Genomic DNA, 19,462 nt, shown 5'->3' with positions numbered 1-19,462 from the left:
TTTTCCCTTCAGATTAGTCTTATTTTTTTCGAAATTCTGAAAGATTGTACCAGATTCAGGGAGCCCCAGCTTTGTTAGCAAATATTTTATTTTATTTTATTTTATTTTATTTTATTTTATTTTATTTTATTTTATTTTATTTTATTTTATTTTATTTTATTTTATTTTATTTTATTTTATTTTATTTTATTTTATTTTATTTTATTTTATTTTATTTTACAAAATAGAAGTTTAAAATTATATGGAAAAGTTTGCCTGTGCCCCTACTGTTTTTTTTTCTTTACAATTTTTCTAAACTAGAGAGTATGCGAGAAAATACATTTCTATTTTCAAGTGACTAAATATGATGCATATAGCTAGTCAATATCACATAAAATATAGAGGGGATTGTTAAAATATTTTTAGTTTCTTAACCTGAATTGTTTCCACTACAATCAAGATGAATTTTTGGTGTAAGTGCCTGTAGGTCTGATTGAAGAAAATCTAAGTGTTCTCAACTGGATGAAACCAGAGCCAAAGAATACAAAATGCTAAAATTCAGTATGGACTGTTTCAGTCACTACCAGGAAACATCTGTTTGTGTCAGTGTATTGAATAAAGGAGGAGGGCTTTTAGGATGTATGTATGTATGTATGCAACATGAGGTTTGCACCCAAACTTTTGCAAGCCTTTAAATGGAAACCAGCCAGGCTCTAGGGTAGGAATAGGTGTTCTGGATTTGTTTCATGCAGAGCTTAATGTGCATGACGAGTACCCAAGACTCCAACCAAAACACCAAGTTTTTGCAGGTGAATACTTAAGTAGTAAATATAAATTCTGTTAAAGTATATTAATCTCATATATTCCCATAATCTTTTTCCCATACAAGCAACTCTTGATGCAGTGGTCATTTTCTAGCATGTCAGAAGTTCCATTACATTCATGCTATACTTGGTATTTCAGAAATCTGCTTTTTGATATGTTTTTATGGAACTATGAAGTTGGTAGCCTGGAGTGGTCAGGATTTTGATTGTATTCCCTGGAAGCTTTCTGATATTCCCAATGACTTTATTGAAATAATTAAAACTCTTCAAATGAAAATGACTCATATTTTTAATGATGTCAAGAAGAAAGGAGCCGTAGGCTTTAGCCATGAGTGTGGTGTTCTTGAAAAATCAGTACTATAAATACCAAGACTCCTACAGCAGATTTGCTGTTTAAAGTGGCTCTGCATTTTCTTTCAAACATCAAAATAAGATGCAAGTGCTCTTTGACCAAAGACTGGTCAATAAGATTGTGATGGGATATGTTTGGGATCCTATGGTGTTGTCCTGAAATAAAATTGTATGATGATATATTTGGTGATTATAGGATGATGGGGACCAGACTGCAAGTGTTGAAGAACTAGAGAAACAGATTGAAAAATTGACCAAGGTGAGAGATTTCTATCTGCTAATTTTAGTTATAACAGATATTTGATTGAGTTTGAGTGTTATCTGTTTTCCCTCTCTTTCCCTCTTAGGAGAAATTGAAACTAAAATGAGCTTACATTTCATGAAAACATGAAATTATGCTAATGTTTATGACATTTATATTTAGTTGTTTGTTGCTCTAGTGGATTTGATTTAAAAGACAATTAGAAAGCTGTTGATAACACTTTAACACATCTCTGTAACAAAATGTGGTATAATCATTATTATCTAGACCTAATTGCCACACTTATGTTGAACTTAGATAATAAACTTGATAATAAACTTTATGTATCAGAAGCAATGGGATTGTCACAGTGCAAATATGATTGCTGTTGCCCCTTCCCTTCTACAGTTGGCTAATTTCTACAACTATATTCCAAGCCAGTAGAGAGAACTGTCCTCGCTTTATATTTTAAAATGAGTAACAGGATGTAATAGTAACAAAAAAAATAGATAGGAAAGAAAGAATGGTGTAACTTGGTCTACTGCATGATCCATGCTTTTATTAACTAGTTTAATCTGTGCATTAGAAAACTCATAATTTCAAACTTTGTCTCCTTTTTTCTCTTTATTCCAAACTGAAAGAAATGAGGAGTCTAGAATGCTACCTGGCTTCCAACAATGTCAGTTTAGCATGAAAAAGAAATAAAATGTCTTTAAGACTCCCGGCAGAGAGCTATTTATATTTGAATACAGGATTTAGTGTCAGACATTACTGTTCTCATCTTTTGCTGAACTAGCTGAAATATCTCATTAGCTTCCCATCAGAAGCTGAAGTACCTCACAGTGCTGGGCTGTCTTACTGCTCTGTGTACTATCTGTTATTCTCTGAGAATCAGACGAGTCCTATCATTGCAAAATGCATCCTCAAAGCAAAGCTGATAAACTGAAGCTCTTGGCAAAAGAGCTTTTTCATGTGATCTTACAACTTCTATTCTGTGGAGATACTTATTTTGTATAATAACTTTGTTTTCCCTATTCAATTATAATGTTTTTTCTTTTCTAAAACAGCAACAAAGCCAGTACAGAAAGAAGTTATTTGAAGCTTCACACTGTTTACGCTCAATGATGTTTGGTCAAGATCGTTACAGACGTCGCTACTGGATTCTGCCCCAGTGTGGTGGTATTTTTGTAGAAGGCATGGAAAGTGGTGAAGGTAAGAAACACAGAGGAGTAGCTTCATACCAAGGCATACTGCCAGTCCCTGCTGGGTATAATTTTATGTATCAAGGACTCGAGGCTTCATATCTAACCAAAGGTCAAATAAGGTAACCTTCAGAAAATATCACTATTGATAAGTACTCTCTGATATGTTTCTGATTACGAGAGAACTGATTTCTCTTTTGAAATCAGGATAAATATTTTGCAAGTTATCCGTTACTGTATTTCCATATGTTATACTTCTTCACATTTGTATATAGGTGCTGTTTTTTTCACTTTCCGAACTATTTTCTCTATGGCAGTAAATTCTACATATGGAAACTAGGATGACAGAAGTATATATGAAAACACATTGCTTTTCATCTTTTTCGTAGAATATTCTGTGCTTGAAAATTATATGTGTCTGAAACAAAAAGTTACAATTATTTTTCTCACAGTGAGGTACTGTGTTTTCTCATCGGTAGTATTGTTTAGTCTTTGCTCACTGATCATTCTTTCAACCAAGCAATTGTTATCTTTGTTAAAATGTAGATAGTTTTCTGGTTGTGATGTTTACATATTGACTGTCTCACACTTGATTGGATTGACGCATAGAACCTGTTCAATTGGATTTCTTTGTGGATATTAGATCTTTTTTTTAAATGAACCCGCATTGTAGTCGCAGAACAAATCTTTTCCAATTCTGATTTGGATGAAAAAAAAGAAACCAAATGCTTTCCTTTTTTTTTTTTTTTTTTTTTTTTTTTAAAAAAAAAAACAGAAACAGCAAAAATCTCCCTGAAATACTTGATATCGAGAGAATTGTATTACGCCAGGGAGACATTTAATTTAAAATAATGAAATCGTTACAGCACTATATGAAATCTGAGCTTTGTTATCACTTCAAAACTAGGCCATGTAACTTGTCCCAAATGTAATCCTGATCTTTAGGTTAGCTTTCTGTAGTGGGTAGCCTGAAAGAACTGGAGTTTTTTTGTATACATGTCTCCTGTCCTACATTTATTTTATGATCTATATTCAGATCCGTTTTGCCCACGAGTACCTGGATAGGTGCTATAGTGCTTGTATTCTTATTGTGCACTATATATTAAAATTGATTTAGTTGACTTAAGCAAATTAATCCCCAAATGCTTCATAAATTATAAAGTAAACCAATGAAACACAGGCACTTGTCTGAAGTTGCTTGAAAAGCATACATAAAATTTTTAGCCGTGTCCTTGAGGACAAACCCGTGTTTTTTTATTATAAATAGCCTTAATGAAAATTTCATCTTTCTGAAGAGCAACGTGCAAAATTGCATGCTTTTGAGCTCTAAACTTCTCCCTTTTCCCATAGCTCTTAGTTTGCCCTGGTGGTCTAGGGGCATTTCTCATTACTTTATTGAAGCATTTGAAACATGAGACACAAACTTTAAAATGATTCACCCAGTAGTTCCACCACTGGAACTATAGGCACAGGTCTCAGTGTGGAAATGCTGCTTCCTTTAGTGAATTATATTTGCAGAAAATACATTTTTTTCAAAAGGAAAAGTGAATTTTTGTGACTTTCTTAGGCATAAGTCACAAACAGAACCCTTATTTATTTGCAATTGCAGTATCTGATCTAAAAAAATAAGTAAGTAATATTAGATGTTCTATCCCCCTCTCCCTTTTTCTGCCATTTTCCACCTTTCTTTTCCTTTTAGACTCCTGGAGCAAGTCAACACATCACACTAAAGGTAGGAGAGATGACTGAAGAAAAACTAGCAGAGCAAAGAGTAGAGAAAAGTCATTTTCCTAACAGATAGGTCTTTAACATCACAAATTTTTGAACAGGCATTTGCTATGAATTGTTTTGGTGTTTTAAATTGCTTTAGACATTATACTTTTCAAATCACATCTGTCTGCTTAGCCGTCTGTAGAGTTCCAGTCACCATGTTGCATAGGCTCTTGACGGCCTTAGGCTATCAAGAGTTTTGAATTTTAAGGTTCGTAGTCTAAATTGCTAATGACTTTCTCTGAAAAAAGAAGTATTTTCAATGTTACGATTTAAAGTTTGAAGCATATCACAGTAAGAATTTTGGTCCTCCTATTGGTAGTTGGCTGCGAGTTTGATTAAATGGTCTTCAGCAAAAATAAATTGCATGGCTGTTAGCATAGCAGTCCATTTGGGGGTTTTGTCTTTATGTGTGTGTTAAAATGCTGTGCTCAGTGGTAGGTTTTGCAAGATGAAAGGAGCCAAAATGTGTCCTTCCCAAAGGATTTGGAAAACTTACAGACATATCTGCATCTAAAAGCAGGATTCTGTAGCAGAATTAGCTACATTGAGGTTATTTTTCCTCCAAGTGTTTAACAGAACTTAAATCTGTATGTGGCTTAATGCTTGCTTCCTTTGCGAAAGTGTTCTGTAAAGAAAGTCTGATCTAACATGCATGGAGGCAAAAACCAAAGTTTTTGCTTATATATTTAAAGTGATTATATCATTTTAATATAAAATGATCAAATAATGAAAATTAGTTGGTCTGTAATATATGTTTCATTTACAGTTTTACATCTTACATTTTATAGGTCTAGAAGAAATTGCAAAAGAAAAAGAGAAATTTAAAAAAGCAGAAAGCACGCATATCAAGGAAGAGATATTTGAGAACTCAGAAGATAAATTACACTGTTCAAGTGCAACTCACTGTGAGCAAAAAGATGTGAAGGAAAAGGACAACACTAATTTATTTTTACAAAAGCCTGGGTCTTTTTCAAAACTAAGCAAACTCTTAGAGGTAGCAAAAATGCCACCTGAATCTGACATTATGTCCCAAAAATCTAATGGCAGTGCAGCAAACGGCTGCACGTTATCTTATCAAAGCAACTCCAAAAACTCCCTCTGCAGCCTTCAGCCCAGTGTTTCGCAAAGCAGCACTGACAAGTCTGATTCTAATAATCTGTTCAGTCCTACTGTGACTGGCCCAGGGAAGTTTTATACTTCTCCGCTAGTTCCAAGTGATCAGCTGTTAAAGACTCTCACTGAAAAGAGCAGGCAGTGGTTCAGCCTTTTGCCAAGAGTCCCCTGTGACGACACGTCAGTCACTCAGACGGACACACCAGCTACCACAACTTCCCTAACGCCTCAGTCACACCCGCCATCACAATCACCCTCGCCGGTTCCCTCGCCGCTTGTGGGAACAACCTCTGCACAGAATCAAATGGGATTAAGTCCTTTTGCCTTGTCACCACTCCAGGCAAGTAAACAATTACATTTTGAACAGTCTGAATTTACGGTGCTTGTTTGGGCAGAACCTCTTGTTGAGCCCAGCTATTTCACAAAAATGCTACAATTACATCTTTGTTTCTTTTATCTTTTTCTGCTTTTGGATGTTAATAAATACTTTTGTCTTTTATGATATCAGAAGCTTTTTTATTGTAAGGTGGGTAAAATCCAAGGCAATTGATCTTTGATATTTTGTATGTACATTTGATATTTTGATTGGCCTTACAGGGATTGACCTCTGTTGTTAAATGAGAAACAGATAAATAAATAAAAACAAATTTTCAGAAATGTAATCTCTTTAAAAATTAATATTGCTTAAGCAATCACAGAGCCCTAGTAAGGATTATTACCTTGTCTCTGATCACTTTATTAGTAACCAAAGGCAAGGCCTGAATAAGGCCTCCTTTATGGCTTTTTACAAAAGAATCCTAATCATAATTCAGGTATACCCAATTAGTAATAGGAGTTTGTGACCATTAAAAATACTCTCATTGTAGCAGGTGAAGACTGGATTACCTGCAATGGGACTTCAGTTCTGTGGATGGCCTACAGGAGTTCTTACTTCAAATGTTCCATTTTCATCTCCCCTGCCTACTCTTGGATCAGGTTTGGGATTGTCAGAAGGGAATGGTAATTCATTCTTGGTACCTAGCATTTCTACAAGTAAAAGCGAATCACCAGCACTACAGACTGAAAAAATAGCTCCTGCTCCTTCTATGGCAGTTGAAGTATCCAAGCCGGTAGATTATCCTAACCCAAAACCCATACCAGAAGGTAAGCATGAAACAGTAAGCTAGAACTGATGGATAATTTGTTGCAATGCCACTGTACTGTTTCAGTTTATTCTTGCATTATTTGTCTAAATCATCTTCTAATCTAATTATGATTGCATTAAAAGTGTCTGTAAGGAATTTACATGCCTGTCTTGATTTAGAAATGCAATATGGATGGTGGAGGATTACTGATCCCGAGGACCTAAAATCTTTGCTTAAAGTGCTGCATCTCAGGGGAATAAGAGAAAAGTCCTTACAAAAGCAAATACAGAAACACATGGATTATATTACTCTGGCCTGCATCAAAAATAAGGATGGTATGTAATTGGTATTTATGTTATGTGTGGTTGCTGGGCACTGGCATAGATGGGTCTGAGATGTATTTATGTGCAGGGTTAGAGTCTCAGCCAGAGAGAAAAGGTAAGGTTTTTGCTCTCTGTAAGACTGTCTTTTCACCAGCCTCACACTGGAAAGTTGCAGGGCTGGAAAAGTCCCCTGTATAATATAAATTTCTCTAGGGGTCTGAATAAATTTTGATAATCTTTTGAAACTCTTTCTGTCTCTGTAACACTACAGCTCAGCCTTCCTCTTCCTGCCTTTAACTTGCACAGAATTTAGTAGTCACATTGGTATCTTATGTAAGAATTCTTCAACACTTTATGAGATTAACAGGTAAATCAGCTTGAATTTACTCAGAGACATTGTAATACTAATTAAAATAATAAAATATGATTCTCAAATACAGTTGCAATTATTGATATAAATGAAAATGAAGATAACCAGGTAACTCGAGATGTTGTTGAAAACTGGTCAGTAGAAGAACAAGCAATGGAGATGGATCTTGCTATTCTTCAGCAGGTGGAAGATCTAGAGAGGAGAGTTGCATCAGCTAGTTTGCAAGTTAAGGTAAAGCCAACTTTAAGTAAAATCTCTCTTTGAAATGACATTACTAAAGTGGTGAGAATCCAAACTAGATAGTAGCAGTTCTTTTGCTGTCGATAAGTGCCTTCTCATTCATCTCTCATCATCTGCAAATAAAACAAATCCACTGCAGCAGTATCACAGATACTTGTGTTCCCAGACATAAAAGGAACAATAGAAAAGCATTATTTGATTTCAGTTAAATCACTGGGTAAAGGAGATTCTCATAGTGGCAGACCTGGAAGAATTTTCTTGTGTAGCATGCAACACCATGCGTGTTTTATTCACCCGTTTTAAATGAAAAGATTTCACTGCATATGGGTGACACAGTTGTTATGATTTGTGCTGCAGTTCTCTATGTTTTCAGTTTCTGCTGCCATTGGTTCTTTTACAAAAGCCTATGTGCTCATCATACTTCCTTGCTGGATTATTGTAGAATCGTGGAGAAAATGTAATACATGGTTTGTGAGTGTGAAAGAATGATGAAATTAATTCCTGTCAATACAACCTGAATTTTTCCCAAGGTGAATGTAGGATCATCGTATGTATGCTTGTTTATAGCACAGGTGCAGTATTTGGGCTGTAGTGTATACTAGGCATGGATGTTATTTCTGCATGAGTGACATAGTCTTCGAAGTCTGGGATCTGGTCCCAGCCAACCTGGAAGACAGATAGATTTGATGTTTTGACTGATAGAACAGGATGCCTCAGAAGGAGATAAGAGAGTACACCATACGTCTTTTCAGAATGTCTGGTCATACTTCGATTAATTATTTTACTTCTCTGGGTATTTTTGAAAGGATGTCTACAGATGGATTTACAAGTAACTAAGATATACTGGAAACAGTGCTTGAGCTATTTAGTTTGATTCCATTAAACAGTTCCTCTGTTTACCGACTGAGTAAATTAACAGCAACCAATACCTTTGCAAACGTTTCTATTAACGTAGGGCTGGCTGTGTCCTGAACCTGCATCGGAGAGAGAAGACTTGGTATATTGTGAACATAAGTCAATTAGTAGATTGCACAAGAAGCATGATGGAGATTGTGCTGGAGGCGGAGAGAGCAGTACCAGCGCTCTAGAGCGGAAGAGTGACAACCCTCTAGATATAGCTGTAACCAGACTTGCTGACTTGGAGCGGAACATAGAGCGAAGGTATCTGAAGAGCCCCTTAAGTACCACCATTCAGATCAAACTGGATAATGTGGGCACAGTTACTGTCCCTGCTCCTGCACCATCCATTAGTGGTGATGGTGACGGGTAGGTTATTGAGATTAACTTAAAAAATTATTGTGCTTCTTTGCTAATTGGAGCCTATTTTCTATTGCCTGTTATTTATGTACCTTCTTGTATGTCTGTGATCCATATGGATCATGTTATTCTGCATGATGCTTTGTAAAGATATTTTTTTGTTATGTTTGTTGATAATCTTGCAAAGTTATCTTACATTTAACTGGTTGTGACTAAGCTTTGAGGCACGTAGCCACAGTCTGTGCACTACATCAAATTTAGTTGCTTAAACCTTATACTTATTGGCTGTGTACGTTTTGTCATTGCTTGGCTTTCAATGTGATAATGATTGTTTCATGTTTAAACATCATCAAACACGGATGTGACCTACTTAATTTCTCTATATTTCAATGCAGAAGTGAAGAGGATATTGCTCCAGGGCTAAGGGTATGGAGAAGGGCATTGTCAGAAGCGCGCAGTGCTGCACAGGTAGCTCTGTGCATTCAGCAGTTACAGAAATCAATAGCATGGGAAAAATCTATTATGAAAGTTGTAAGTGTTTTTCATTTAAAAAATACTGTAAATTAATTTGCTGTATTCTACTTCCCCACCTAAAGCATTTTAAAGATACCATGATTAATATTTTTCTTACTACTGCCTGTAAAACAGTTAAGCTATATTTTGTGCATAGATTACTATAAATCTAATGGAAAAGCTTATCGCCTTCTTGCCAAATTCAGTATCATAAAGTTTCTAGGATGATAAGCCCTTGTAATTGGTTGCTTTATTTAAGATCGTAATTAACAGTTAGGAATGAAAGAGACTTTCTGACACTATCTGATGGAGTATTTCTGATCTCATCCGTGACATGAGCTTCATGGAAATTCAGCATTGCATATTCTAATTAAGGACTTCATTTTTCAGAAAGTTGAGATGCTCCAAATGTGTGTGGCTTCTTTGCATGCCCACTTACCACACCTGCACATGCAAGTGTGTAAGCAAATATGCTCAAAATTTGTTTTCTTGTACACATGCCCACTTAGCAAATACATTTGTGTTAACTGCATATAGAAAGAAGGCACGCAAAATGCATGTGTCAACCTTGCATGGTCTTTTGAACCTCAAATTTCTGAAAACACAAGCTGTAATACTGCTATAATGATAGGAAGAACTTTCATAATTAAAGCAATTAATATGTAAATGTCTTTCTGTTGAACTATTGCTAAAATTGACTTCAAATAGCTTTATGATCATCTTTATCATCTTTATGATGTGATTTGGCACTGCCGGTGCTATGTGGTGGTGCTGGCAAAAGTGTTTTTTTGAATTAGTGCTTTTCCCCCCAATCTTGTAATGTCTGCTTATTCTGTATAGAAAATATATATATATATATCCATTATCTATGTATTTATATAGGTACCTATAGATATCTATATATTTATATAGATAAAGGATAGATAAAGCTGTATATTCAGGTTGTGTCCTTAGAACAGAGGGTATATAAATTTAGTAGGAGCAGCTGAAAGGTCATGTAAATGTAGTTTTTAAGATGTAATTTGGTATACAAAGAAAAAGCATATAATTCACAAATTGCGTGAAATGTTTTATGCATTGAATTACATGATAGACATTAGTCTAATGAAAACATGTGGAGATCTTTACGTTCCTGAAAAAGAAGTCCAGATATAGAGGAATATCAAAATAACAGAGTGTAAGAAAATTGACTCTACATTTGATATTTTTAGGCTAGTATGAATTTTAGGAAGTGCAAGGATAATACTTGGCCTGTAATAGTGAATTCCTGTTGTACTTTGGATAAGATCCTTATTGCTTATTATATGAAACATTGTGGTAATTTAAAATACAAAATATTTTTAGGAGTTAAGTAACTCGCATGTAATAAAAAATAGAAGCCAGATTTCAGTACCAACTGTACCAACAGACCTTACTGGTGCTGAATCACCTTTACAGCATTTCTTTTTCTGCAGTTGTCTTTAATAGTTGCTTTAAAAAAATGCCTTTTCTGGTTGAACTCAGTTTTCTAATTATGTACAGTGTTACTATTACTATTATACAATACCTGAAAATCCTTTTAGGGACATTGAAATTGGCTATTTTGAAATGCTTAAAATGAAAAACTGCCAACTGTAAGACACTTTTAACAACACATAAGAGCTGTTCTAATCCATGTTGTTTGTTGTGCACTGACAATGAATGACATCATATTTACCAAAAGCATTAAGTCAGAATAACTGTAGAGGCTTTTTTGAATCATAAAAGCTATAAATTTTGCAGTGCTGTACTATAATAACGTCCAGAGCAAGAGTAATTTCTAAGGTTGGTGGTCCTATGAATGGTGGTCCTGCGCACAGACATTTTTAACCTAAAGTTGTGCTTTCTGACATGGGCATAAATGAAGAAAGACCCCCCCCCCCCCCCCGAGATAGCATGTGTGCTCTGAGTTATTTGGGCTATGAGAAACTTTTCCTCTTGTAGACAATAATCCAATATAGCAGGCATTCATAGCTTTCTATACTGTAGGATACCAATCTTACAATGAATGTTTTTACAAATGCATTGACATTTAGCCCTTAGATTAGTTCCACACTTAATTGCATGTATTCTGTTACAGATGTGATCATTGCTGGACTGATTGTGAGAAAAAAAATGAATGAAAAATAATATTCAAAGTTAATGTATGTTTGGAGAGGAAGTGTATTGCATACATAAAATTATGTACAATTGTCTCAAAATTGAACTAAAGCAATTTTTCTTATATAGTACTGCCAAATTTGTCGAAAGGGAGATAATGAAGAACTGCTGCTGCTTTGCGATGGTTGTGATAAAGGCTGTCACACATACTGCCACAGACCCAAGATTACTACTATTCCAGATGGTGACTGGTTTTGTCCTGCATGCATAGCCAAGGTAATATTAGTCTTTAAGGTGAAGTTACATATATTGACCTCCTTGTACATGACAGAGTTTGACATTTCCCAACACTTTTTAAAACAAAATAAAGATCTGTATGTTTATGCTGGACTGCCATTAAATATGAGATCTGTAGGATTTTTGTTTTTGTTTTTTGTTTGTTAATAACTTGGACTCTCATGGTAAGTAGAAGCTATGATTTAGTTTATTGTCAACTAAAAAGAGAATTAACTTGCTCATTCAGGATCATAACTCCTTATTTCTCTCTTTAACAATACTTTTCCACATTAATCTTTAGAATTTTAAGTTCTAAATGTTCTTTTAGTTCTAAATGTTGACAGGCCAATGTTTTAGGTAGTGTTTGAAGGAAATACAGGGCAAATGCAGCATTGGTATCATTCTTTTTGTTCTGTACAGCATATTTTATTGTTGCCTTTTTTTATATACATCCCCATATGTTTGTGAGACTGTGTAAGACTCCTGTTGTTCACAGTCATTTTCAGTTGAGACATTTGTATAATGAGTGTTTCTGACGTTTTCTTGGGCAGTTTTATAATTCCCAAATAATAGCTATCTATCTGTTTCTTTTAGTAGTTTGTCCCAAACTGTAAACTGACATAGTTGTCAGGAACACTTAACTGTTTTCATATTAAGTGTACCCTTTCTTAGTTTAATTTCCTCTTTCCATTTTGTTTATGTCTTATTTAAATTTTCATACGCCTTTTATGCTCTCCTGTATCTATCTTGAAATCAAGGTATTTGTATGTTTCATATATAATTTTAATCTCTAAACTAGTAATGCCTTTACATCCCTGATTTTTTAAAAAAGTCCATTTTTCCGTATATTGAAAATAATATGGTTGTTAGAAATGAATGTAGTATTTCATCCTTGGTTATATCAGTCTTTTAGCTGTGGACAGCTAAAATTAAACCAGCCTGTTTTATTCTGAGGTTTTATCTATTTGAAAGTCAGATGCCTGTATACTGTGACAAAGTTGGAACCTAAATCACTAGTCATATGGATGTTTACAGTCTTGTTTCCTACAGTCTCTTCCTTAGAGAACAACAGGAAGTAAATAATCTCAGTCATTAAATATCTCAAGTGTTTTGGTGCTTCCATTTTTCTGATCTGCATTGGTTTTATGCTGTGTATCAATCATACAAAGGTGCTGTAATTTCTTCATTATTGCTTATTTCAGTTATCTTTATTGTAGGCAAGTGGTCAAACTCTAAAGATAAAAAAACTTCAAATCAAAGGGAAAAAGAGTAGCGAACAAAAGAGGGGCAGGAAATTATCTTTAGTGGGAGATACGGAGGATGAAGATTCTGCAACTACAAGCAGTTCCTTAAAAAGAATAAAAAATGATCCTAAAAAAAGAAAAATGGAGGAGAACGTTTCTGCAAGTCAACTAAAGCAAGAAAACTTCACTCCTATTAAGAAACCTAAAAGAGATGACTCCAAGGACCTGGCTATTTGCAGGTATGATCTGTTTGTAAAATAACAAATTCTGAACTTGGGTAAACCTTGCTGAAACAATTAGTGCCCAGTTCTTCTTGTCCATGTTCTGGGGTAGGAGAGGTCACAAGAAGGCTATTCCCTGTCACATATTTGCGCATTCCCTATCATGTATTCACACAGCAGTTCATCATGATTTCACTGTAGATACTAAGGATTTAACACTGGTGTGTGATAGAAGTATTTGGCACTGGAGCACAATGTTTGTGGATAGCATGTCATCTGTGCAACCTCCTACTCTCCAGGCACTTCCACAAGTTGGAAGACCCTGAGATACAGAGGCCAACAGCTTTCTAAATGTCACAAAATTGATTATGTACTGTGTCCAAAAGGCGTTACTGCATCACAGAGGAAAAGACAGTAAGAGGAATGCATCTTCTGTTGCTGCTTTCCTGGCGAGTCACAAATGATGTAGTTTAACATCTTCACTGTTTCTCAGAGCCCAGTATTAGCATCTCTTTTACTAGTTTCCAAATGTATGGTATTGAAGATCAAAGTATGGAAGATACACAAGTGTTTTCCTTTTAGAATGTTAAAACATTAACTAAAATTTCATTTCTGAAATAGGTTGCTTGGAGTAAACTAAATGCTATTCTGAATGCTCAGTTAAGATGTTCGTATTGACATTGTTTTGTGCAAATTGTTTTGAGCTTTGTGTAGGACACAAAAGAAAGTACTATCCCTTTATAAAAGTGAACAAATGGATAGTAACAGGGTGAATTTATGTAACACGAACAACCTTTGTGAATATATGAACAGCTGAAAAATACTGATTTAAAACCTTGCTTTATTCAGCATGATCCTCTCAGAATTGGAAACTCATGAAGATGCATGGCCTTTCTTACTTCCTGTAAACTTGAAACTTGTTCCTGGTTATAAGAAAGTAATTAAAAAACCCATGGACTTTTCCACCATTAGAGACAAGCTAAGTAGTGGACAGTAAGTAAACCCACTGTAAATTTTAATATACATTTATTTTTTAAAACATTAAGACAACAAGCAAACATTTAAAATGCTATATTTCAACTTGAAATTCAGTATGTTCTTTTAACTAGGTAGAAGATACTTTGGTCTTCTGCCTGCTCTGGCATTTGATTAATAACTTATAATCAGAATAAGAATTCATAATATTTTTTTTTCTCTTTACCATACCTAAGTAAAAGACCAGGTCAGGTTGTACCTGTAGAACTGACTGACTTATACTGAAAAATAATAAAACTTCTAGGTCAAATGTACAAAAGAAAAGTAAAATCTTAATCCTTATCTTTTTTCATTGAGACATCCTAGTACGGCTATTTTAAGTAAAAACTGTGTGTACAGACTTAAGACTAATGGAGTCCCTTTAAGTAAAGTTGCAGTCATGGAGTGAATTAGCACTTCTTCAGTGGGAAACTAGAAAACATTCCAATAATGGAGATTATCATTTTATATTCCTAGAATTAGATCACATAGCTTCTTAAAAGGAAAACAAAAATACACTTTTTTTGTGAGGATTCCCACTTTTGTTCCTCACTTCCCTGCTTGTTACATCCCTGTGCGCTGATGGCTCCCTACCACCAAAGAAAATTTTGTCATCCATTAAAAAAAAAAGAAAAAAGACCCTTTTGAGCCTCTATCAGTTCCAGCCAAACTACTTTCCTAGGATGATACAAAGGGCTTTTCCATTCCCTGAGGCTTTTTCTCCCGTGAACTTGAGATATAAATGCTGTACACATGCCTGTTATTCCTGTAAATGTGTGCCTTTTGCTGGCGTTTTAACAGTTTATATGAATATTCAATCACTATTTGGATCTTGTATATGCAGGATAAGGAGAAGAAATTGTCAAAGAAAAGGTTACAGAATTGATCTGGGCAACCTTCTATATATCTGATTGTTCCAGTTGGATGTAAATGTGGGTGTATTCAACACTCACTTTGAAAGGACTATTTGAAAGGACTTGAGCCCTTCAAAGATGAATAAATGGAATTTTCCCATAGCATTTTAATTAGAAAACTGTTGACAGGGAGAAATTATTTTTCAAGTAGTTTGTTGTTCAGTACAGTACTTGAAATTCTGGCTCACAAAGGTTTTGATGCTAATAGATACAGCAATGAGAGATCATTACTTAAACTGATGTTCATTTTCTTGAAAATATTTTAAAAGCTCAAAAGTGTAATAAAGATGTGGAGCATTCATTCAGTATTCTGTGTTTAGTGATGAATTCACTGTTGTTTCTATAGTTCTTTTTGTTATTTTTCCCCTTTGATTCCCAGTTTGCCAAAAATCATTTACTTTTTTCTTCTTTCAGGTATCCTAATCTTGAAGCATTTTCGCTAGATGTCAGGCTTGTTTTTGACAACTGTGAAACCTTTAATGAAGATGATTCTGACATAGGCAGGGCTGGCCACAACATGAGGAAATATTTTGAAAAAAAATGGACAGAGATTTTCAAAGCAAGCTGAAGTTATCAAAATCCCCCCCCTTTTTTTTTTCCTTTAATGAGGACGGATAAGACCAGCAATGTGAACTGAATTTACATAAAAGTGCAAGTCACATGCATAACTAATGACTGTTTTTTTTTTTCTTAAAAAATATCACAGAGGAGTGATACTAGTTCTAAAGGCTTCACTCATACAGCAACCATGGCCTCTTGGTTATTGGTTTGTGTGTTTTATCAAACTAATTTAGGTAGAACAGGGAAGTACACCCAAAGAATTTCAAAGAAAGGGGTGTTATAGTGCAATAGCAATTTAAAATATATCAAAACGCACTGAATATACAACCACCAGAGCTCTACTCGGGGAAATGGTTCTCTTTTCCCTTTCAATAAATATCTATTTTTCATTTTTTTACTTTGTAGTTTATTTTTTAGTGAATGTATTTAATTTTATGAATTATTTATGATTATACAGCATCCAGAATCTTCGTTTTCTGTGAAAAGGAAGAATTAGAAAATTGCTTTAAATCTTGAAAATACAACAAGGAATGTTTTAAAATATAAAACAAAGCCAAGTAAAACTGTTTACACTGATGTGCTACGAAGGCACTAAAAATTAAACTTTACTGTAGAGTTACAAGTACATTTATATATATGTTGCTGCATCACTTGTGTAGTTTAATTGTATTTCAAGACAGTGAAGAAAAATTGAGACATATGTATATAATGTTCATTATTGTTTATATTAAGTCTTGTTTTAAATATGTATGATGTGTACATATTGTTTGCACACATTATTGTTTATGCCTTAGGAGGATAGTAGCATTTTATTTTAGTCTTAAGGTTATTATAGCTATATGGCTTGTACAGTAATTATCCTCTACCAACACTGTGGAGTCTCCTTAATCTTGGTAGTGCCTGCTTTTAAAACAGGGTGTAGGGGATATTAGTTTTCCATTTTTCTATTTTGTTATATAATTTCAAGCCACCACAGCCTCAAATTCAAGTATAATCATTTGTATCCATGTGGAATAAAATTGTGACAATTTCCTACGCACACAGTATTTTTTCATAGAAACATTGCCCTTCATTTGCCTTCCACAGAAATAACAAAAAAGGCATTTGTAACCACTGTGTTTTATCTACTGTGTGTTGTGGTGGCCTGTTGGGGCAGATTTTTTTTTTTTTAATACTAATGTACAAAGTTTGTACTTGAAAATTTATTTAAAAATGTTGTGGAAAGGTAGCATTCTTTTTTTCTTTTTTTTCACCTTTTTTTTTTTTTTTAAGGAGTGTTATCTTCCACTAGTATGTGTGGCACGGATACAATAAAAGACTGTTTTGCAAACCAGTTTTTCTTGGCGATTTTAATACTTCAGATATTCTGTATACAGTAATATTTTTAATAATATTTTGGGAGTCTTCCATATTTAGCATAAGGCCTTATTTTGGACTTTTAATGGTAACTCGCAAAGAAGCAATTGCCAAGCAGTCAATGCATATAAATAACACTGATCAGCTAAGGCTTTAGGGTGTACTCACTTGGCTGCCTAGCATTTGACCCCTTTCTAGCAGTCCTGTTTGCTCCTCTTATAGTGTGAACACTCATGATAATATAGATACGTGTCATGTTTCTTAAAATTTTTCAGCATTTCTAAACATTTTTGTTCTTGGGTCTGGGGAAGGTCAGGAGACAAAATGTTTGCTGACTGCAAAAACTGGAAAAATTGCAGATGAGTTGCAGAGCCAAGCTACAATACAGCTCTCAGGAAGTAATGTTTATTCTTATTTGCTTGCAAATCAGACCTGCCATTTTTGGGTCTGGGAGTCCTGCTGCGTGTTCCCCCTTGCCATTGTAATCCCTGTCTTGGGAGAAAAGTCGTGAGTGTGTGAGTGCCTGAGACAGGATGGTGCCTTTCCATGAAAGAAGGGTTCAGATGAATAACATCTGTTGCCTCGCCGGCAGATGTTGTTCAGTACTGATGTCCTTTGTGAAAAGCCCGCTAGAACTGTGCTCACCTAGAATGACACTCACATACAGGCGACAGGCAGCTCCGTCTTGGCTTCACCTTTGACTGACTCCTTGCTTTACTTTTATCACCCGTCTGAAAACTTGAATAAAAATAGTTCACTGATGTGTGAGGTGTGAAGATTTAACTGTTTTGAACATATAATATAGGCTTGTAATACTCTTAAGAGTATATTTAAATTATTGGTAAAACCATTTATTTGCTGCATTTATTTGATTTATTTTGGATTCTGTTCTGACTTATATTTTATCCTTATATTAAATTCATTATTTTCTAAAAAGTTAGAAGAACAATAGCAGGTATATGTTATTGTATTTCTCGGCCTGTATCCTCATTCAGCTCAAAAGCAGGGAAACTGAAGAGATTATAGTTATAAACAGCGATGACAGTGAGGTAATTTTCACCTCTGAACTTCACATTAACAACGTGTTGCTTTGCTCGCTGGCAGACAGCATTCTCATTCCTGTAAATATAATTAGTTACTGTTTTGATAAAATTTAATTTGAATGGCAAGCCTGAATCATATGAATGTTGTTGTAGTAGCTTTACAGAGAACAGGCAGGGCAAAAAAGATGGAATTTAATTACAAATATAAGCTTATTTTCCTTCTTGTGTTAATTTTATCTCTTCTGAAACTTTGTTTTCTTAGAGGAAAATTTCTTTGGCGTGCTCTCTTCCTTTCTGAGCAAAGTAACCATACCATCTAAATTCAGAGGATTTCTTGATGAACTTGCAAACCCTTAAATTACCATCAGTGATGGTCAGTGAAGAGTTTTTCTGGTCGGAACTGAGATCTGTTTTGTCCCTTGGCATCTCTTAAAATAGGATGGCATCTCTTAAAATAGGATGCTGTACAAGCAACTGGAATTCAGTAGTAACCACCTTGGACAAAATAGTATTTTTTCTAGTATTGCAGAGGGGAATGTGTTTGGGGGGTGTTTTTATGTTTCTTTGTTTTTTAACAATTCCAGCACTGTGACACATACTCTGTTCTCAAGTAATTCAACACTTAAGACTTTTCTATAGAAGGAAATATCTGTCATGTTGCACAGAGGGTGAGATAAGCTGCCCCCGTGAATAATTTCCTGGGGAAAATTATTATAGGGAATTAAATAATATTTATGCTTTATTTTAAAAATGCATGCCTTTTCTTCCACAATCTCTTTTAAGCATCCCAAGTGGGAACACACAGTTATGTCAGAGTTGTTTATTTTCCAGCTGTTTTTTAGATTCAGTGCATGACTTTGGCAAGATATTAAACTTTTCTCTTGGTTTATTTCTGTGTGTAATATTAATGTTCTTTCCACCACTTCAATATTTGTGGAGTATTTTGAGATCATCTTTATAAAATTGTTACATGATTATGCCCCAAAGAGATGTGCTTAATATGGACAATATGAAAAGAGTGCTTATCTAGCTCCCATATATATATGATGAAGAAAATTCTGTGGAGAAAATAATGCTAATCACTTAACATAATTAATGATGTATTAAAGATGTATTGAAGATAATTCAGATGATGGATAGGAGTTCAAGTACAACCAAACACCATTCTGCCTGATTTCCTAAAACTAAACCTGTTCCATGTCTTAAATCTTTTCTGAAGAGCAACCCCCTTAAACCTCTGAAACGCAGTTACCGAGGGCAGTGCTGCAAACCGAATGGACAAGCCGAGCGCAGGTAGGTTGCCCAAGATAGGTCCTGTTACTGACTCCCTGCCTGCTTTGGCAGTAAGGGCCGGCTAAATGGCATTAGTAATACCCAGGTGGATAAAACAGGAGCAGATGGCAAA

General features: G+C 34.8%; 1 protein-coding gene across 1 annotated transcript in view; it reads left to right on the top strand.

The window, feature by feature from the left end:
* Positions 1-16,694, top strand: part of BAZ2B (bromodomain adjacent to zinc finger domain 2B) — a 58,318-nt gene extending 41,624 nt beyond the window's left edge. The window contains exons 24-35 of the mRNA XM_088519803.1: positions 1,351-1,413; positions 2,463-2,607; positions 5,159-5,823; positions 6,350-6,626; positions 6,787-6,942; positions 7,371-7,531; positions 8,496-8,806; positions 9,193-9,328; positions 11,558-11,704; positions 12,922-13,187; positions 14,019-14,162; positions 15,512-16,694. Coding sequence (XP_088375929.1) covers positions 1,351-1,413; positions 2,463-2,607; positions 5,159-5,823; positions 6,350-6,626; positions 6,787-6,942; positions 7,371-7,531; positions 8,496-8,806; positions 9,193-9,328; positions 11,558-11,704; positions 12,922-13,187; positions 14,019-14,162; positions 15,512-15,665 — 2,625 coding nt within the window. The 3' untranslated portion in view covers positions 15,666-16,694. The remainder of the gene's footprint in view (positions 1-1,350; positions 1,414-2,462; positions 2,608-5,158; positions 5,824-6,349; positions 6,627-6,786; positions 6,943-7,370; positions 7,532-8,495; positions 8,807-9,192; positions 9,329-11,557; positions 11,705-12,921; positions 13,188-14,018; positions 14,163-15,511) is intronic.
* The last annotated feature ends 2,768 nt before the right edge of the window (positions 16,695-19,462 follow it).

The sequence above is a fragment of the Tinamus guttatus genome, unplaced genomic scaffold (assembly GCF_059628265.1).
Source record: "Tinamus guttatus ecotype Peru unplaced genomic scaffold, ASM5962826v1 Tinamus_guttatus_pri_ptg000073l, whole genome shotgun sequence".
Taxonomy (NCBI): domain Eukaryota; kingdom Metazoa; phylum Chordata; class Aves; order Tinamiformes; family Tinamidae; genus Tinamus; species Tinamus guttatus.
This window is presented reverse-complemented; position numbering and strand designations above follow the sequence as displayed.